We start from the raw sequence: 22,924 nt of genomic DNA, 5'->3' as shown, positions 1-22,924 counted from the left end.
CTCAGTAGCGCTTCTTTTCAAATAATTAAATGATTTTTTAAGAAAAAAAGTTATTGGGAAGCACTAATATAACCAAAAACACATTTTCAACCGTTAAAAGAATTTAGAAGGTGGATGTTCTAATAGAACTGAGAATTGAAGTATCACTTAAATAAATTCAAAACATTTAAGTCTATGTGATTAATCCATGTAACAATTTTAAAGATTTTCACTTGCTACTATCATCCCAGAATTTTTCTATATGTTTGTCCAGTGTTTTGTATATGGAAAAGAAAATTCCAGCTCAGGGACTAAGTTGTAAATGCCATGCATTGAAGCTATAAAACTGAATCACCAAAAACTATCAAATTGCATTGTAGAAGCTTCTGCTATTCAGAAAATATTGAATAATTCCAAAAAGAGTTCATTAAAATGTGTTTTATACATAACATCTGAAATGTTTTCTATAGGTGAATTTCTGTGTTTCAGTTGAGCAATATTATTTTGTTTCTCCTCTTCTGTCTATTTAGTTCCAGACTATGGTACTAAGGAAGGTCTAAAAACACTTGGATCAAGATGTTTCTTAATTGTATAAAGCTTTTATTCTTTCACAGGTTTTCAGATATTCTGAAATATTGAGATTCTAAAGTAAAGTACATTGGAGAGGTTTTAATTTTTTAATCTATTAAAAGAAAATAGTTTCAAATCAATTATCCACAGTTTTCAATGTATAATCAGGGACTTTGACAATATTTGGATGTTGAATCGCCAAGCTATTAGCAAGCAAGAGATTTGATTAGACATCCATATTAATAAACACCTGTCACAGAAGCCTAACAGATGTTCTAGGAACACAGCTAGCACAAAAATCAAAACTTAAAAATTTTGGAATATTCCTCTACAATGCACCACCTATATTAAACTTCATAACCTTTATCTATTTGTCTTACTAAAATTCAGCTACTAAAATAATTCATATCAGTTGGCAAATGTTTTATTTTAAATGACTATATTACTGAAATCAAGACCTATTGCATATAAGCATTTAAAATTTGTCAGTTAAAAGTATATTACCAAAATACTGACGTGTTGCATAAGTGTGTGCATGTGTGTGTAAATGAAATACATAAACTTCTATATTAATGGTGTTAGTAATTTGAAATAGGTTAGAGTTCTAGTTCATATCATATTACGATATTATTACACACAGCTAATTCCTGCAACCTGGTTCTTTACCGTGAGCTGAAAATACCAGACGCAATGAGGTATCTTAGGAGGTTTATTCCAGTGGGGCAGGAACGGGGGGGGGGGGGGCGGGGCGAAGTGGGGGGAGCAGGTGGTGGAGATCAGTGGGAAAAGGGGAAGAGGAAGAAGGGGAAGGGAGGCCTGAAGGAGAAGAAAGAGGGAGAGCCACATCTAGGGGACTTTTTGTCTGAAGGTGTGGGGGGCGGGGTTGGGAGGGATTGAGGGCAGGCCGCAGGGGATTGGTGCCCGCAGGTGAATGCCTAGGGATGATTGGTGAGTGGGCGGGGTTGGGGAAGGGGCTGGGAGATTGAGGGTGGGATTCTCAGGTGAAATGCTGGGTTACATTTGATTGGTGGACGGCTAGACTGGCGTGAATTTCGTGAACTGTGAGGAAGAGGAAATGGCGCTGGGTCCAGGGTGGGATATTCAAATAACTGCTTACAAATGATCCAGTATGTAGTTCATTTCCAGCATATATAATTTTTGATCAATTTTTATATATGTAACTTACATAGATTTATAATTTTTGACAAAAGTAGGTAAACGCATAGTCATCCAACACAATGTTTATTATGTTGCGATATTTAAATTAACAAACTCTTTAATGAGTGTACATCTGCCAGAGTCCAGCTCCACGCCGAGTTTAGAACTCCAGAGGGGTACATGCATTAGGCCTAAAGAAGAACAAAACAGACCACTACAATTTCATCATAATGGACAATGCGAGAAAGCTGTCCACTTGATTTATAAAGAAACAGTCACCAACTCTGGCACAGACTTTTATGTCATGGTCAAATGGGTGTTTCCTAGGACAATTCTGCCATTTGTTTCACCTTAAAGCTCTCAATACAAGTTCCCAATAGATGGTGCCTATCAGTCAGTAACACATTCCTACTACAGTCCTCATTCTACAACTTAATGTTGAATCAGTTAAGGGAGAAAATGCATCACAGAAGGAGGGAGCTAAAGATCAAGGATGGTCAGTGGGGGCAGCAGAAATAGAGACAGCACAGCACAAATTGTAAAAGGCCCTTTTGCTAAGACGTTATCAGCAACATCAACTTCCAAGTTCACATTGCTAGTAAAGACCAACTCCGCAGAGGCAGACAATTCCTAACTAGATTACAGAATTCTCAGCGGGCTGGCTGGTGTCCATGCAAAGGGAGGTGGAGATGCCTTCAGGTGGCTACAGAGACATCCACAGGGCCCTGCCAGGCAGCGGGAAATTCCTTGTGGCCTTGCCTGCAGTGGAACAATACTCTTCACACCTTCCTGTCTTCCACATCCACCACACGGACCCCAGCATACTTCATGAAAATAACATAGATAAGCAGTGTCTGCAAAGAAATATCAATTATGTGAAAAAAAGAACGTCTTACTATAAATTTAGTTCTAACTGAAGATTGAAATAGAAATATGAAGATTTTTCTCCCCTTTATTTTCTTTTCTTCTTTCCTCCCTTCCCATGAACTTACTGTAAGCTGCTGTCTATTCCTATAATTATCTGTGAATGGCTCAGTTTTGTCTTCCAACACTTTCTTTGTAAGTTTTTGATAAGAAAACCATGCTATATCTACTCCTCTAGTTCTTCCCAAATCTTAACTTAGAAATGACATATATTTATACTTGCTTTTCCATGATATATACTTATTTTTTCCTTGAATGGTCTTTCTGTTTAACAGAGTAACCTTTAATTACTTCTTTATGTAAAGGAAATTTTTTTTTCATTTCACTGTGTATGCTTATTTAATTTTTAAAAATGTCCTAAGGGTTCCTGAGCATAATTAAGTGACTGTGTTCTCAATGAAGTCCTATATACTTCATAAATACCTCAAACACAGGAGCTGGTAGGTTACACACACACACACACACACACACACACACACAAAACAAAGAAATATGAATGGTTGTTGTCTGGTGGTGTTAAGACACCAAGGATGTACCCACTTGGGTGTCTTAGGATTACCAGCTAAAGGACTGAGGTAGTTGCTCAAAGGAAATCTTTCTTTGCTTATTAGAAATGAAGGAGATAGTGGGGAGGTAAAGTTCCTTAAAAAAAATGCTTCCATTGGAAACTGCTTTGCAGAGATCTTATGGGAAGCTATGTAAGGTGTATAAGGTACTGGGGAGGGGCAGTGAAAGAGCTCCTCCTGCAAGGGTAAACAAGTATACCAGGCAGACCCTCATTCTTGTTTTACACAACTTCATACATTTTGGATTTAAAATATTGACTGAAACTGGTTTTTGGAGCTTCTTCTGTAGATGGAGGCAGTGGGTGTCACATGTGAGTCCACTGGAACATCCTCTGAAAAACAAGCTCTGAGGCGTTAACTGAGATTTTCCTAGGCTGCACTCTTGACTACAGCACCCATTCTTGGTAACAACTTTATCTGTTTACACTGCTGACACGTGTTGTAATATTGCACTGTACCCCTTAATAAGTGTAAGTATTAACATGTTAATTTCTTTTCAGAAATAAAATGAGCTTGTGATAAAATGCATCTATGATCTCTGAATATAACACCTTCATTCCATTGGAATTGCATTCTGTGGCCAAAATGAGAAATTTAGTAACACTTTTTTGCTCATTTTAATAATTAGCAGTTATAACTGTCAGTCCAATAATAAGAAACCTCTCCTAGAAGTTAGAGGCTCCGATGCAGAAATATGTAATGAGAAATTATATGGCCTTTAGTCATGGAGCTTATAGAAATGAGTCCCACAATTGACAGATCCCAGAATAATTGACCATCAAGTTCCCATTCAAATATTAGTTTCTTTAATTGCATAGTTCAAAGGCATTTGTGATTATAACGGATCATGATTAGTGTCCATTCTGAGTACTTTTCATTTGCTCATGTAATTTTGCTTAGCTTTACCCTTTAATGACATTATGTAAGGAATATAGTACTTATTGTAGAGAGAAATGAGCTCCTTAGGAAACTTTGGGTAAGACATTTACAACTCCAACTAGAATTTAAAATGTTAAAGTTATGCCTTTTAAAGTCCACATTCTACTATTACTATTTGATGAGTTCTGTCAGTTTCAGATATGATGCAGATTTTGTTTTCCTGCACCCACTATAACCTCTGTGACCTACTATAACCCCAAACTACAGTTTGGCCACATTTTGCCATGTTGTTTTTATATTACTGCTCTTCTCAACTATAGCCATTATTGCTGAAAATAAAGCTGCTCTGCTTGCTTCTCAAAAACCAAGGCCTCTACGAGTCGGTGGTGAAGCAATCAAGTGCCTTCAGATATTAGCGGTCTTGGGAGTTGGAGGATATAATTGTCATCAAGACCAGCTCAGAGTCTCAGGTTAGCAGGGAAACCCTTGAAGGGAGCAGAGAAGTGGTAAAGGGGACCAGAGGAAACAAAAGACAGGGCCAGTGGTATGTTGGTGTCCGGCTGGGAGATAATGGACTAGTCTGAGCCATGGTGGTTCCTTTTTACATACATTCCTAAATCCAATCTTCTGATCACCCTGACTGGCGTGGGTCAGGATATATAGTAACTGAGCCAAGCTTTCTCAGAGTTGGTTTCCTAAATTCTCAATCCAGCACATTATTTATATCTTGTTGTTAATAATGATTAGTCACATTAGGCCCAAGTTAACTTCTGTCAAGGAAAATGGAGTTATTTGAGCTCCTTCATTCTTTTACTAAGGTAGGCTACTGGCGTAGTGATCAAGTTACTGCTTGTTATGTGGCAGGACCACGTCACATTGTTTGAGTCTAACTCCTGCCTCTAACTCCTGATGCCAGCTTCTTGCTAATGAGCATCATGAGAGGAATTGGTGGTCACAAAATAGATGGCATGTTAGCCACCCTGTGTCAGATCTTGATAGCATTTTCAACTCCTGACTCTGGCCTAACGTTGGCCTCTGCTAGTGTTGGGAGAGTGAGCCAGTGGATGGGATATTTCTGTCCCTTTCCCTCTCTCTTTCCCCTAACTAAGCCCTATCCACTCCTCTCTCTTGGCAGGCCAATTCTAACTTTAAATTTACAAAGTTTTTATCTTCTCTATATATGTTTCTTTGGTGTCTTGATTTCTTGTCTTCCCCATTTAATTTCAAAATTTATGGCTGCAGTTGCCTAGAAAAAGTCTACAGTTAAAAAATGCTAAGTAGCTAAAGGTAATGAATGAATGAATGGTTGGACAAAAAATACATTTTCTAAAAATATTATTTATTTGAAATTTGGAATTAAGAGAGAAAGAGACAGAGGGAGAGAAGGCTAGAAATATTCCATCTAATGAATAGTGACCAGGGCTGAGGCACCAGGAATAACATATTGTTTTTGGCCTTAGAAAGAACAAAGGAAATTGGCAACCTATGGAAGTGGACACATAGGACAAGAATTAAGGGTAACAGATTTAATTGAACCCTGCCAGTTGATCTCTGTCAACTCCTGATAGAATTAACTTGGTAAAACCTCTAGCTTATGTTGGCATATATCTTATTTTGTAATATATTCCAGGCTTGGTTTATATGTCAAAATTGAATAATATGTAAGAAAGTGCTGTTTAGATTCTGAAATTTTATACAATTAATATTTGTCTTTTTGGAAGATTTATTTATTTTTATTTGAATGGTAGATTTTACAGAAAGAGAAGGAAAGACAGAGAGGGAAGCTTACATCTACTGCTTCACTCCTCAAATGGCCACAACAGCCAGAGCTGAAGTGCTCTGAAAGCTGGGATCCAACAGCTTCCTCCAGGCCTCCCCTGTGAATGTGGGGTACCAAGTAACTGGCCCATCCTCTAGTGATTTCACAGATCATAGGAGGAGAGCTGAATTGGAAGTGGAACAGCTAAGACAACAAACCAACATCCATTTGGGATGCTGGCACTGCAGGGCAGAGGATGCATCACCACACTGGTCCCATAATTAATATTTGTTTTTATGAGAAATATTTCTGCTTTCTGTAAAAGCAAGAGCCAGAAACCTGTCTAATCCATGTTTAAGACAATAAATATCTCCAGTTTTAGTTAGAAGGAGAAAAGGTGGTGGCGGGGGGCGGGGGACGGCGGGTTAGAAGAAGAAAAGATGTAAGCTACAAGGATCAAATGTTTGACACAGTGTTTGAGATGACACTGGGATGCCTGCGATTCACATCAGTGTCACAACTGAATCCTGGCTCCACTTCTCATTCCAGTTCCTGAACCCTAGAAAGTAGCAGGCGATGTCTTACGTATTTGCATCCTGACCGTCTGTGTGGGAGAACTATGCTGACTTTTGGACGCTTGTATTCCCCCTTGGCCTATTGCAGTCATTAAGGAAATGACCAGTTTGAAAAGTCTGTTCATATCTTGTTTTCCCTTTTTCAAATACATAAATAGATAATAAATACAAATGTTTTTAAGACATGTAAGTGCAGAATAATAGAGGAAAAAATGAAAAGGGTTTATGTGGCTGGGAAAAGAAAAGAATCAAGGAGATTGAAAAAAATAATTGCATCTGATAGGGATTTTAAAGTGATTTATGATAGTCACTGATCAGTTTAGAACCCTCCATTTCACAGTAATAGCTCATCAGGGATGAGGTAAGATTGTGCAATGTTTCATTAGGGTGTAGGATTAGCTGAAAGAGGCATCATCCCGTGGGAATGGACGCATCCTAAGGTTAGGGTGAACCACACCTACTTATTGTTAAAGTAAATCTATAACAACGACATATGCTCATGATTACTAAGAGTTTCTTCTCCAGCAGTTGGTATGAGATCGGATTTCCAAGAGCCCAAGTCAACTGGTAAGCCACCTTCTGGTTGTAGAGCTGCCCTTGAGCATTGTCAGTAGAGTGAGCAGTACAGTTGATTGCCCCTTAGGGTTCGTCCAATGTGGTACAGCTGAAGTCTGTAAAGTTCCACCATGCCGAGCCTGGGACACTTCTCCACAGTTAGCTGTTATGTGTATGGCATAATAATGTGAACATAACCTTTGAGAGGAAAATTAAATCATTAATCTCACTTTGGTGAGACTTGAGAGCCAATGGAGTGTGTGGAATACTGGCTGCTCTAAAGGATGCCCAGCCTCAGTCCTCAGAAGACGGAGCATAACCTACAGTTCTCATCCTTTCAAGTATTTTTCCATGTCTCTAGAAATAATGACTGTGATGAAAAATCATACTACTCTCTTGTCCCTTGGAAATTTTTCTGGGAAATGTGATCGATAACATCATTCTCTGGTTTTAAGCTTGTATACTCCTTTTTTTTTTCCTTTAGTTTTCTGCTGGTCCTTAAAAGTAAACCTTAAAAATAGTTCTTGATGTATTCAATGTAATATCTGTACTCACAGGAATAAGCTGTTTTTCAGTTGTTCTTTAACTGAGGAAGGGTTTCCTTTTCTAATATACAGTACATAAAGAGTAATAGAAATATATATGACATGAGTATCCATATTTTCTTACTCAGAAATCATTTCAAAATGGAAAAAGATATAGTAATATGATAATAATGTTGAAGTTACATGCATATGAAAGAAATACAATAAAAAGCATTTCAGGATACTTATGTATTGCCTAATTTTAACTATTCTAATATGATTTCCAATTGAGAATTTGAGCTTCATTTTGAAACTTCTGAAGAATAGAAAAGTCGTTATTTATATCTCTTATCCTATATGTGTTCTAATAAAGCTTGGCTTAATAATGCACACTAAAGCCAAGAATGTAACTAAAAACCAACATTATGAAGGTTATTTTGCAACGCATGTGAAGGAATTGATTCATTATATGTTGAAATTCATAATTTTGGAAGAACTGTGATAAATAGTCCACAACTAACTGGTCTTGCCCAAGTCCTTCCAGTCTCCAGGTGCATTGGGAAACCCAAGCATGTATCTTTCATCTATTGACCTTCCTCCCTCCCCCTGTTAAAGTTGTTCTCAGAGCCAAGGCATCTCTATGTAAATAACTCTAGGATGGAAAGGAGGGACCATCCTAGGAGAGGAACAAGGAACAGTAAAGTCTACTTCCTGCTTAGGAAAAACCTTATGAAAAAATAGGACATTCCAGCTATGCTTTTAGATATTATTCTTCAAAATGGAGCAGTAAGATCATCTGGACAGCAGAAAAATGTCATAAATTATATTATATTTGTTCTTTAAAGCATAAGAATTATACCCTCATGAATAAGTATTTAGTACATGATAGGCATCGCTACTCCCCTTGCTGTATTTCTCAGCTAGAGCCATGTGTGGGCCTTAATTTATTCAGTATCCTTCACTATTATCAAAATTCATGTGAACTACTGTTCTGTTTCTATTAATAACATCAAAATTGAAAAATTAAATGCAAATAATCATGTATGCCTCATTAATTGGATTTTTGAAATATACTGTGTAGTTTTAACTAAGCTAACACTTGCAGTAGAAACCTTAAAAAAAACTTTTTAAGAAAAAAAAAAAAGTGAATTGAGGCTATTTTAAAAGGAAGCCCAAACAAAGAGCAAAAAGATGTCAAGTTGACGGTTCTCTTATTTGTAAAAGATGTTGGTCAGTCACACCACAAAATAAAATCAATGCTTCTCTGAGAAAAACTTGCAAGGACTGGACCAATGCAATCAACTATCAAGAAGAGTACTTCAACTAAGTTTTTACACCATCTAAAAATCATTTTTAAGTTTCTGCCAAGGAAATATTCTATGTTGAGATTATTTTAATGAGATTCTCATGATCAAGTTCGTGGAAATAGATTTCCTATCTCTTAATCCATTTAAAATATATTTTATACATGCATGATTTATAATACAGTAGAACACATGTAATTAAATACACAAATACAGAGGCTGTAAGTGTAAGTACAACATGTGTTATTTCATTATATAAAAAATAAATACCTCAAAGCCATTTTTGGTTTTTTACTAAAGCCATGCACACTTTGTCCTTTAAGGCACAAAAGTTCACTATGAAATAGGAGATGGCTTTGGGATTCCCGGTCTTGAGATAAACATGGTAGCCTTCTTAAGACTGATGGTGTGATACGGTCACAAATTAATCTGGGAAAAGGTCATTTTCCCATGGTGGGGAGGGCAGTTTTTCAGCATCAGAATCTAAAACTCCAAACTGAACTCTGTAAGCTGCTTCCTAAAAGTAGCAAAGGAATTTGTAATTTACTCACAAGCTTCTTGTTTTCTCATCCTTTTTTGTTTCCTAAACAAGCTCACCTAATTAGAAGCCTAGTGTCTCACATTTAAAGGAAGATTTTTTTTTTTTTTAACTCAAAACACTGGTATTTAGGGAGTTGCAGACTGGAGAAAATGGCAACAGCCTTAATCTGGCATGATAGGCTTGACTCCATCACTAAACATTTGAAAGGTAAAACCTTGTGTCTTATGTTCATGCAGAGAGAACTGGGCCATCTCAAATGAAATATACTGCTGTTAGAAAAAGGTACGGAGATCTGTGGCTTTATAATTCCTGGCATGGTGACCCAGGGCACTCTGCTGGAGCAGCACCAAAGCATCCACACCTTCTAACAGAGAGCAGAAAGTCGAGGAAGAAAGAAAGAAAAAAAAAACGCTGAAATAAGGAGTGAAGTCTAAGCTGAGCTTATGTGTCCTTCAGTCTGATACTCGCATGTGACCCTTCAGACTGAGCCACCTGGTGTCAGAGCAGATTTTAAGCACTTCAGGACTGTTGCAAGTCTCATTTATTCCAAGGCAAGACACTTCTAGGGCAAAAGCCCATACAGATGCAAAGGAGGCTAATAATGTGGGATTAGCTAGACATGACAGTAGATAATTATTGGAATATATCTTGGACTGTTCCTAATGAGAAAGCATTGCGTATCATCTCAATTCCATTTCATAGATAGTTGGATATTGGTCCTAACAAAGGAGATAACAAAATAATGTTGCTGGTGATGATGTATGTCGACTAGAGCTATCTTAAAATTGTCATCCGTTCTTTTACAAATACCAAGATTGAGTCAACATAAAATAATTCAGTGAAGCATTAAAATCGATTGGAAACAACGATTATGGCACATTAATAGGAAAGCAGGCTGTATGAAGCACTCTGTCTCAAGACATACCTTTATGAATAGTTCAATTGAAATGCACAGACTTTGCAATGTCACTGTATCCTGCCGGATAGAGGAGAGGGACTTGCCTTGGCTTCCAGGGTCTCTCCATCTCAGGCACAGCAAGACCTGCAGCTACTGGCCAGTGAGATCCCTGAATGACCTGTGTGTCCAAGCCACTAAGTATGGCAAGTGTCAAACAAACTGGTGACACTTTTTGCTTCTACATACTCCTTCATCTGCACTCAGGATAGCCTTGCAGCCTGACCAGAATATAAAGTGAGTTGGCAGGCTTTGGAAAGTTCAAATGCCAAATAAATAATAGCTAAATCATATTATTTTCATAAACTGAAAATGCTTATTTTCAGAGCCCATAAAGTTTGGTCTGATATTAAGAGAGCAGGAGCAGCCAGTATATCAGAGTTGTTTAAGGGGAAGCTAAAACAAAAATGCTAAGGCTCTGCAAGAGATTGTGTACATGATTAATGCTGAGGCCACTGCCAACAGGAAAAAGAAGGACTCCCACAGTCAGAGACTGTGATTGTATTTACAGTACATTGGCTTTGATTAATGTGCACACTCAGAGGAGAAATGTGTAGAAGGCGAAAAAAGACCTGTTTTCAAATGTTGGTTCTGAGTACAGATTTCTCATTATGTCCTGGAAAGGTGTTAATAAATAATGACTTACAATCTGTTATGGGGGAAGGGAGAGACAGCTTTCCTACAAATGAGAAAAGATCCCAATGGCTTTTGTCATGCTCACCCTCCATGTGAGTATCAAGAGCCACCAATACATTTACCCTGCATGTTACAGTTTCAATAACCAGTTGTAGCCAAGAGAATTCGTTCATGGTTTTAACTATAACAGTGAATGCAGTAGAGATAGTTTCTGTTTTGTTAAAATGAGTTCTACAGGTTTCTAATCCTCTAGGTCTCAAAGAGGAAGTTAGCATATAAAATAGTCACCTGAAAGAATTTCCTCATCTTCCTCGGATCAGTACCCGTCTTTCCTTTTTGCCCTATGCCAGAGTCTGGTGTGCTCTCGGCGTGTGTTTCCTGCTGGATAACAGGCTAGGCCAAGGGCAGATAAATATTAACATATCGTATCTAGAGGAGCAAGAGTAGCACGAGACCTATAAAATGTCCCCCAGCTTTTCTCAGGTCTCCAAATTTCTCCAGCTCACTCTATTTGATATGAATTTTAAGCAAAGGAACATACAGCAAATAAACCACTAAGAACCAAACGCCTTATTCTTTCACTGGCATTTGAAATAATGCATGTCATGCTAAAAAAAAATGATAAAGTATTAGCCAACAAATACTGGAATGCTGTTAACTGGCTTCAACTGACTTAAGATCACAGAAACCAGTAACTTTCTCACAGGAGCCGCCTTGGACAGTTGAAGATAGGCTAAATAGAGGCCCTTCAAGATATCTGCCTATAATTTCCAAAACCTGTTGCTGTTACCTTATGTAGCAAAGCCACTTTGCAGAAGTCCCTGAAGACATTTAAGATGAAGAGATTTCTCTAGATTAGATGGGTAGATCAGGTGATACCGTAAGGGTTCCCAGGGTTCCAACTAAGAGTGAGCAGAAAAAGACTGACGTGATGGCAGCAGCAGAATTCATTGCGATATGCTTTGAGGACAAAGGAAGGAAGACAGAAGCAGGCAGCCGCTACAAACGGAAAAGTCAGTGGAATGGACTGTCTCCCTAGAACCTCCAGAGGTAACCAGCCCCAGTGGCGCTTTCACATTAGCCCAGCCCAGTTTGGTTTTGACTTCTGACCTCAAGCAATGTAAAGTAATAAATTTGCATTATTTGAGCTACTGAATTTATGCTAATTTGTTACAGAAACAACAGGAACGTAATATAAGGATTTTGTGAGGTTTTTGGAAAACAATTGAAATCAATGACAGCAGTTGTGAAATTTAAGAGCAGTAAGACCTAGGATGAATGTAATTACAAGCTTTCATTTTCCCTTGAGGTTGATAGAACAATTTGCTAGGATGAGAGTGAATCTATACTATGCATCTATAGATAACCACACACACACATATACAGATGTATAGTTGCTATATATCTACATGTGATATAGAATACATTATATAGAGAGATATATAGTAACCATATGTCTACATATGGCATATGTGATATATGTATCTAGATGTATAGATATATGTATCTAGATAGAGATAACAGAGACGTGATATCAGTGCAATCTAATCAGGCAAAACCTGGGCTGGGGTCACTAGACATAAAATTCTAACAAAAAGCCACCACAATTTTCACCAGTTCTGAGGTTCACATAACTTTATAATCACTTCCAGAAAACTTCTAATAGCCGATCTTGATCCCCCCACAACTAGGCACATATGTCTCTGTGAACCATAAAACCAACTGGAGGATTCAAGTAATTGCAACTTTATTTTAGCTGCATGTGTCTACTTTCAGATCCAGATAGAATGAAGGGAAAGAAAAAAAAAAAAGAAGAGCAATGCATAAATGGCATATTGCCAGTAAAACAAATTGAACCAAAGAAGAGGTTATTCGTTGATTTAGTAACCCTTGCAGTTGACTCAGGTGAATAGCAAAGGATGAACTAGTAGGACTCCACTCAGCAACATGGCTGGAGATCTGCTGTTCCTGATCATTTCTTTGCACTTACAGGAAACATTGCACTGATTGAAAAATACCCATGGAATTTCAGTACAGAAGAATGCTTACTGACAAAGCCCAAGATGATATTTTCAATACGTGACTCGGTTTTTAACTGCCTCCACAAGTAATAATGGTTTGGTTCCTTGAAGTCAATTTAAACTGACTTGTACTCATTTACATTTAGAGAAAAACTAAGGCACTGTGTGCTTCTTCAGTCCAAACAAAAAGACAGTAGATATTAGTAGCAGAATAGGCGTGTATGGCAGCACAAAATGTCATGTGCGCAATGAGAGTACCTGTGATGAGAATGGCAACTCCTAAATTTGTATGGGATAAAACTGCACGATTTTGTACAATAGGAATGGAAGTCAGAGTTGGGTGAGAAAATTAAGCAATTATAACAGTGTTTTGAATATAATAACCACACAATGTTTGTTGCTACATAAGGCTTCTGTGGGAATTTACATAGAGACATAGAGTATTGTGGTTTTTTTTTTAAGTTTCTCCATTTGACCTCTATTTTACTAAAGAAATTCTTAGTTTTCACTCTAATTCTGCTTTTGTTTTCTGTCTGTGCTTAATGTATATGTACATGTGTTGTTTCTACTTGTTTATTTTGGCCTTCTGTGGAATCCTTTCCTTGGTTCTGCAGGATTTGATGCAAAACTAAGAGGTAACGTGTAAATTGGATGAATTCAAGGAGTAAAAACAAGAGAAAAAAGAAATTTGAATTTCAGATTTCTTTAGAAAATGAGGTTGTAGAGTTGAGAAAGGGGATCTTTATTTCTCCCGCCCAACCCCCAAGCACACTGCCACCAAGAGCCAACCACAAGTGTTCTTCCAGAATGGCCTCCAGAAATAGCTCTGAAGTCAGTCCTCTCCTCACTTCATAAACAAACACAACAGTGAGTGTGACAGGCTATCATTATCATTCAGAGAATAAAACTTCTGTAAAATTTGTTTTTAAAAATAGATCTTCTACATTGTGACCATTTCAAAATAAGAAATATAATTGGTCTTTCAGTTGAGTCCATGTCTTGTCATTTCAGCTGTGTTGGTGAAAAGACTTGGTTCATCCCCTATTTTTGCATCCACTTGGCAACATCAACATTTTCTTTCACAAAGAATACAGTCAGTAATTTGTTGCTAAAATTAAAAAATATAAAATAGAATTGTAACACCCTTGTATGTTCAGTAGAGATGTTATTAATTCACACAATTCTGTATTCTTTTATTCCTGGACTTGCACATAATACATCTCCCAGCCTTCTTTGCAGCCACATGAATCCATGTGTCTGGATTCTGGAACGTGGCTACGAGGGATGTTTTTTTTGCTTCCTGTTTTGACTCTGAGAGCATCTATGACATCTTCTCTTCATTTTTTTTCAGTAATAGTTCTCTAATCATAGCAGTTCCAGAAGAGGGCTCTGAAGTTCAAAAGGAAAACAATTCTTATACTTGGAAGGCACTGATGTTCTTAAGTGACTATGTGATGTACCTACTGTGTAACAGTGTATCTTGGATGAGATACAAGAAAGAAATAAACAGTGTTGTGTGAAGTCACCGAGATACGTTTATCTTGTTATAGAAGTTAGGCTACTCTAAATAATAGGGAACAAGAGGAGGTGATGCAGCTGTGTGGTGTGGTTGTATGTGTGATTAGGTTTAGCCATGTTCACTTTTTCAGAGCAACAACTTCTTTGAGATTTAAATCTCAGAGGTCTCTCAGAATATTAATTACTCAAGATGAGGGTCAGCTGATTACTTACTAGATGATTTCAAGAGAACTTTTACAGGGTCCTCAAAACTGAAGAATGGCACTGTGTATAAGAACGTGTTGTCCAGAGGGAAAAAGTTGGCTGATTAGAATTTAAGAGGAATAGTGTGTGCTTGCTTGAATCTGATACATCTTTTCATCTCATCCTTTGGATCACTTTCATTATAATTATTTTTTTTTCTTCTGTGTCTAATACAGAATTACAGGAAAGGCAATCCTGATCATATGACTTGTAGAGCTAAATTCTTGCTCCCAGGAAGTTATATTGTCACAAAACTTGTCTGTAAATGTAAATCAGCTCTCCATAAGGAGTTAAAGAACAACTCAAATCTATCTCTCTCTATATATAATATTTTACATATTATATATTATTTAAATATAAAAATATGTATTATGCTCTATCTTTAGCTAAAGGATATTATGAATAGACATTGCTGTATAAAGTAATACTATCAGGAGGTATAGTAAGGAGGTCAGTAGGGTCAACAGCCTTCATAAAAATAGAAACAAAATAGTAAATTAGTTTGATGAGAACTTACCATTTGTCATATGCTGTGTAAATGTTAGATTTTTATTAAGAAAAAAAGCAAGTTCAAACAACAACCACTTACACAAAATTACCTGGCTAGTAACAGTATCGGGATTCAGGTAAAATATTCTTTTTCTGAGTTCATATTCATTTCTCTGCACTGATTTGCACAAAATGTGAATGTGATAAATAAATGTGACTATGTCCAGAGATAAGATTTTTCTGCTAGTTGTTCCATTTGTTACAAACAAACGCCAAGGTGCAGTGGTCATCTAATATGGGGTTGCAATGACAGAATTAGAATATAGGATGTAGAATCTGAGGAGAAGGAAAAAGGATGGGAAGGTAATGAAGATAAAGGGCCAAACTAGCAATACTATCTCAAGAACAATGCCCTAGGATTTAGACTATTAGGGCTATTTGTTATGTCGCTGAAAGGCCATGCAACATGGTACATTTGTTACTTTGCAAGGGCACAGATGTAAATTGTATCCTTGAAGCTGTTGTTGTACCCAGCATCTAAATTTAACCTTTGTGTTCCCTAATGCATTCATGATAATTCTGATCAGTATCTAAGGAGATAATTTAATTTTTTTTTTGAATTTCAACTGAGTTTATTCTGCAGGAGGCAGTGCAGTGCAATTGTGCAAAGCAGATTCTGCAACCACATTGCCAGAATTGAAGTTTTGTCTCTCCAGTACTTATCAGAGGTGTAACCTCTGGCAAAACGCATTTAGTCTTTCTGTCCCTCAGTTTCCTCGTTTACAAAATAAAAACTCTTAGTAATAATTCTATATTGATTGGGTTGTGACACCAATACAATTATTCTGTATAAAGAACATTGCCTGATATGTAAAAAATACAAAATGGTTTAACTATTATTATGGCAGAACAGATGTACAGTGTAGTTGTTTTCATCTACTAAGTAAACTACAGCATCATCAAACCTTTTATATGTAAAAATCAACAGAAAAGATAGAAAAATGTTTTGGCTTTAACCACAAAATGCAAATAATAAAACCAAACTTCCTGTTTTACTTTTAATTAGTCGCTGAAAATACCAAATCAGGTCATTGATATTCTCATTCCTTCGTAAGACAAAATACAATCCTTGGAATCGTTTGTTAGTTTTTGTCATTGTTTCTAAGCCGGAAGTTTAATTAATTGACTTGGTATTATTCATCTCAACTTATGTTTTGATGCTAATCAAAAGAGGGAGAATTTAGGGCACTGATGCCAGCAATGGGATAAAGTCATGGAGAGGAATTCAAGAAAGGGCAAGAAAGCAGCAGAAATATGTTGCAAATCGATGGAAAACCATCACATTGTCTCTCTGCCGCATCTCTGTAAGTTGCCTGCTGTGTCCCTATCACAAGGCCATTGCAGCCTTTTCTGGTTTATCTTCTAACCTCTAACTTTTCAAATGACGTGAAAAATTCAATAGATAACTTTTAAAAACCTTTTTCATGTACTACATGATGTTTTGAAATATGTATACTTTTGTGGGATGGCTGTATTAGCATATGCATTACCTCACATAGTTGTCATTTGGCAGACCCTCCGCTTTGTAACGGGATCTGCCCTCCTTCGGGGGAACTAGACAGATTGTTATTGTAACCATCAGTTATTAAAGCGAATCTGGCCTCTGGTTTCATTTAAGTGCTTCCTCTCCCTGCTCCTTCCTCCTCTGGGTATCTTTCTCCATAGCATCCAACTCAGTGATTTAAGACACTATGTGCTGACAGGAGATCCTGAGAACCCATTATGAAAATGAAAGCAGCAAGCAACCTTTGAATGTATTTCCCAGTTTAAAAGCTTTCATGACATAGCACATTTCAGGCTGAGACTGTTAAAAATTTATCATAGTTTCAGTAATTGTAGCTTCATCTGGAAGCTTGGCATGATATAGAATCATTTGTAAAGTGTGTGTATGCATACATACATACACACATACACGCACACACACACACACACATATATATATATGAAGCTTGCCAGACAATACATTTAATTAAGAACCTTGTGGAGAGAATAACTGTGGACTGTCATAGTGCATTATAATTTTTTTTTAAGTTTTGAAAGTTATTGTAAGCCAGTGATTTTTATAACAAGGTATGCATTTAAAGTTAGAGCAGTTTCACTTTTATCAGCCCATTGTTTTTATAGGGAAATACAGCATTTGTGTGTGGAGGGTGGTGGTGAATTAGCTTCATTCTTTTTTTTTTAATTCTTTATTTTATGACACAGTTTAATAGGCATTGGGGTTCCCCTCCCCCTCCACACCGCCATTGTTCTCCTCTCCAGTCTCTCACTAGATGTCTTTCATGTACCCTAAGAAGTCCATCATACTGCCATTGAAGTGCCTCCCATCTAAGTAGGGGCTTATCTGTCATTTCGCTGTGAGACCATCCTTGTATTACAAGTAAGGAGATACACGTCTCTCTGTTTCTGCATATGGACATATTTATTTGTGCTGCACTTCCATTATGCCTCCTCTTAGGGACAGTCCACCACAGGTTGAGAAGGAAAAAAACTAAATAAAATGAAGTAGTAGTCTTCATCTCCGTGGTGCTGACAAATTCCTAGCAGGGGTATCAGTGTGATGCTAGGGTGGTGCAAAAGAGTGTCCAATATCTTCCTGCAGAAATTAATGCTAGTGTATGACCCGTGTGGTTCAAATGGGACTACAGTGTGGACTAGGTCCTCTTTATCCATGGGTGGTAGTAACAACAGTGTTACTAGTTATATTAACAATCTCAGGTGATCATATGTAATCAGTCTCTCACGAATTATTGATTAATAGGTTACTAGGTTACATCACAAGATCTTATTGCATGTAGTACAGACAGGAAGTGTGATAAGATAAAATTTACAGGTACAATTTTTAGATTTGACATTATATTATATTGTATTATATTGTATTAATATATTATATTGTATATTGTATTGTATTATATTGTATTGTATATTGTATTAAGGCAAACATATGATATCTGACCTTTTGGGTTTGGCTCATTTCCCTTAGCATAATGGTTTCCAGTTGGGCTCATTTGGCCACAAAGAAATTTATTTCATTTTTTTTTTAATAGCTGAGTAGTATTTCATAGAGTAAATTAACTGTAGTTCCCTTATCCAGTCTTCTGTCTGTAGTACAGACAGGAAGTGTGATAAGATAAAATTTACAGGTACAATTTTTAGATTTGACATTATATTATATTGTATTAAGGCAAACATATGATATCTGACCTTTTGGGTTTGGCTCATTTCCCTTAGCATAATGGTTTCCAATTGGGCTCATTTGGCCACAAAGAAATTTATTTCATTTTTTTTAATAGCTGAGTAGTATTTCATAGAGTAAATTAACTGTAGTTCCCTTATCCAGTCTTCTGTTGATGGGCATTTCAGTTGCTTCCATGTTTTTGTGATTACTGATTGTACTGTTATGAACATAGGGGTTTTGTTGCCTTCTTGTATAATAAGCCATTTGCATATATTCCTAAAAGTGGTATTGCTGGATCTTATGGTAGGTAGATTTTCAGTTGCCTGAGTATTCTCCATACTGACTTCCATAGAGGTTGCACCAGCCTGCAATCCCACTGGCAGTGGAGTAGGGTTCCTTATTCCCCACATTCTCGCCAGCAAGTGTTGGTGGTGGTTTTCTGTATGTGTGCCATTCTTACTAGAATTAGGTGGTATCTCAGTGATGTTTTTATTTGGATTTCCCTTATTACCAGCTAATGGAGCTAATTGAGAATTTACTTCATTCTTTAGATATAACTCTTTGTCTGTTGTTTTACTTGTGAGAGTCTTAACTGTTCTCTTCAGAAACAACCTTTGACCATTGTTTAAGACCTTGAAAATTGATGCATTGCCTTTTGGGAACCTAGACAGCTTTATTAAACTTAAACTTTCTCTGGGGATGCATAGAAACAATGAAATGCAATATCTTCCTTGAACCCTAACCATGTACAAAACACTGATTCCTGCCTCACGCATAAAGTAAATTTGGTAAAAGCAACTCAAATATCCTAATGATGAATGTTGCTTTCTTCTCCTCTTATTACAAAGCTACCTGTGTCAGCAGTTTCAGAAAAGCATGATGATAACCATCTCCTAAGCCAGGCTTCATGGTTAGGCACACCATTCAAACTTTAAGAAAGACTTACTTAAAATAATTTTGAGAGGCACCCTGGGAAAAAGGCACTGAAAGGCTCCCTTTTGACCTGTAATGCACAAGTTTTTTGGTGTTGGCCATTACAGATATAGAATTCACTGTTCTTTTAACTTTACATGAACCATCTCTATCCTACCACTGCATAGCACTATTCATAGTCGACAAGTATTTTTCTCTAATAATATTATGGAATAGGAATAAAATGATGAAAATAAAATGTGATTCACTGAAAGACTATTCAAGAAGTAAACAGAGATAAGTTAAAGGCAGCCTTGCTAATCAACATGAACATATGTATGCAATACCCCAAATACCATATTTCTGTTTATAATTTAGAAACTCAGAAAATATGTTTGTATTAGGATTTCTAGATGCACCAAGAATATCTCTAGGGTGAAGTTTACTATAACAAACAGCTGGGAAAGAAAACCAAACCAAATTGAGCTTCTCTGCAATCTTTCATGAGTGTCAATACAACAGGATCTCAGTTTTCTTTTTCATTCCTTGCTGAAGTCTGATTGGGTGATGGAGTCCATTCCCAGACCAGTGCCAGTGCTTTGAGATGAGAATAGCATTTATATACATGGATATGGGCTATCTTCCTATGCACATACTTTTTCTGCACAACAATTGACTCCTTCTTTCATTTTCAGGGGTAAAGGCCCTCTAAAGCATACCACTGATGTGATCTATGCAGCTAAAACGATTTCAGAATCAGGATCAAGAATGGATGTCTTAGCTCGGCAGATTGCCAATCAAGTAAGTCCATTCACATGAGCCGGGTGAAAATCCATACAGATTGCTGTTTGCTATTGAAACTTTGATTAGTGCAATACTGGGTTTTTCTCTATAGAATATTTTTTCCCTAAGTTTTAGTGGCATTATTTGTAGGTTTTATTTATTCATTTTTGCTTATATAAAAGAAAAAAAGAGAAAGAGAAGTTTTCCATCTGTTGTCTTTCGCTAAATGCTCACACTAGCCCAGAGTAGATCAGACTAAAGCTGAGAGTCTGGAACTCAGTGGGAGCCTCCCAGTGGAAAGCAGGGTCCTAAAGACTTGAGTCATCAATCTTTATCTCCCAGCATACATAATTGGATGTGGAATCAGGACATTAAGCCGAGCACTCCAATATGGGATTTGGGAACTTATATGATGTCTTAACTTGTATAACAAACACTTGTTCCTGTTTTTAATTTTCTAACATGATTAGCATACAAGCAGTTGACACCTTTAAAATAAAAAGCTTAATTATCTTTAGGGTGCATTTTTGGGGCTTGAACATATTTCCATTATTTTAAATATAAACTTCCCAGCTTAAAATAAACTGAATTTGGTTTAATTGGTTGAAAGATCAAGTTATTTTTCACTGATACCTTATAATTCTACTTTTGCTCCTCAAACATCAATAAGTTTTAACATTTTTATGACTTCCATGTCAACAATATGTGCATAAATTCTTTGTAAAATTGAAAGACAAATAGTAATTAGCAGAATTTTAAAAGAATAGGCTGAAGAAAGCATATAGTTGTTATAGAAACTAGAGTTTCAAAATACTTCTGCTACTTTTCCCTATATTTCTCTCAACCCTATTTAATTTTTAACCTGCAGCTTCTGTGTTAGACTCACCTTATGTCTAATTCTAATTGAGAAAATCATCAGTTCTATAAGTTAATGTATTGGGAGAATAAATTACTATTGCAGAATGAGGTATACTATCATTTTAAAACTTATTATGTTATATTCAAATTGGTGATATATATTTATTTTCCTTTAGGGAAAAATACTTTTCTTTTTAGCTTTGCAACTATTCTACCTTACTCTTGCTATGTGTTTAGAAGAACTTTATTGGGATACTTATTATAGGCAGTTACTCTTGTACAGTATGTTCCTTGCAACATGAAGGACTTTTTGCTATTATGTATTAACTTGTGGTTTCCTATTACATACAAACTTGTGGATACATGAAGAAGAAACAAACGGGGATAAAAAGCATAGGAAAATATCTAAAAATATGTCTGCAATATTCATGTCTATAGTATCCTTATTGCTGATGCATTCGATTATTTTATTAATATTGACTTTTTAAGCATTTAGCATTTTATGTGTAAAAATAAGTGCTATTCTGAGGTAAGTCAAAATTTCCTCATCTGAATAACTGACTGAAGTCCTTACATGACTGTGTTTCTCCTTATTTTAAACTTTTATTGCATTCATTTTTGTGAGACTATTATAAAAGTGAGACTGTATTCTATCTAGACTGATTTGCATCTACTAGTATTTAAAATATTGGATCTTTTCATTTTCATATGTTTTTCTTTTACATTTTGGTCAGAGACAATGCTCCCCTGAGCAAAGAGAACAAGTGAAAGTTAAAGAGGGAAAGAGGGTGGGTGAGAGGTAAGGAAAGAGGAAGGAAATTATCATACTCCTAGAATTCTGTTTGTGAACTACATTAAATCTGCCATCTTTATGCTCTAAGATATATACACTTTAATAGAAAACATGAAATAAAATATTAAATGCTCCCTGTTACTATTTTTGTCTTGTTTTGGAAACTACGATTTTTCAATATTTACATAAATGTTTGTTTTTTATTATTATGTTGATTTCTTCTTTAGTTGGATCAGATCAGCATGCAGATAAATTATCTACTGTTTTAGCATTATTCAAAGAGCATGGGAGAAATCAAGAAGTGTTACCTACTTCCATAGAGCTTGATATTTATAGAAAGATTGAACAGGCAGTCACTGACTAATGATTTATGAGTGACTTCTGCATTCCCTGCTTCATACAGTAGAGTACTTTCAGCTTCATTGTATTTGTTCTGAATAATAGTGTTTGAAAGGACAAAAACTAAGATTAAAGGTACTGATTCTGCAATAATACTGACCATCTGGGAAGAGAGTCTTTGAGTGTGTTTCTGATATTGTTTGATGAATTAACACAAAAATAGGCGCAAAATAATAATTGAAATTGATTGTGAAATTCAGCTGAATAATATAAGTAAGGTGATAATGTTTATGTATGTGATGAAAACATTATCTGGCACATTGGTTACTTTCTGTTTTCATTAATATAAGGACACTTCAATAAATTCATGGAAAATGATATTGAAAGTTACAATTAATTTAGTGCAATCATTTTTAAATTCATGCATGCAGATTTTTAAAAAAGCATGGGAATGCAATTAGGAAAAACTTATAAGTGGATTTCAAATTTCCTCGGCAGCAAAGTAAAGGCATCTTTTAGTTCCATTTTCCACAATCTTTCTGAAGAATCATCATACCTAAAAAAAATCTAGAGGTGGATTTGTGCCTCGGCTGAGTAGCCGCCATTTGGGATGGCCGCATGTCGTATCTGAGTGCCGAATAGAGTTTATGTCCCTGCTACTTCTCTTCTGTACTTCCCGTTAATTCACTGGTAGGAATGCAATGGATGATGGGCCAAGTGCTTGTGTTCCTGACACCCATCTGCGAGCTCTCATGGAATTACTGGTCTTTTCCTCTGTGTCACTCTGTGTTTCAAAAAATACATG

General features: G+C 36.4%; 1 protein-coding gene across 1 annotated transcript in view; it reads left to right on the top strand.

Moving 5' to 3' along the window:
* Nucleotides 1-22,924, top strand: part of CTNNA3 (catenin alpha 3) — a 1,082,048-nt gene that overhangs the window by 1,019,343 nt on the left and 39,781 nt on the right. The window contains exon 16 of the mRNA XM_040975830.1: nt 20,042-20,147. Coding sequence (XP_040831764.1) covers nt 20,042-20,147 — 106 coding nt within the window. The remainder of the gene's footprint in view (nt 1-20,041; nt 20,148-22,924) is intronic.

The sequence above is a fragment of the Ochotona curzoniae genome, unplaced genomic scaffold (assembly GCF_017591425.1).
Source record: "Ochotona curzoniae isolate NIBS_2020 unplaced genomic scaffold, NIBS_Ocur_1.0 contig_2692, whole genome shotgun sequence".
NCBI classification, from domain to species: domain Eukaryota; kingdom Metazoa; phylum Chordata; class Mammalia; order Lagomorpha; family Ochotonidae; genus Ochotona; species Ochotona curzoniae.
The sequence above is the reverse complement of the archived record's forward strand: the minus strand, read 5'-3'. Positions and strand labels throughout refer to the sequence as shown.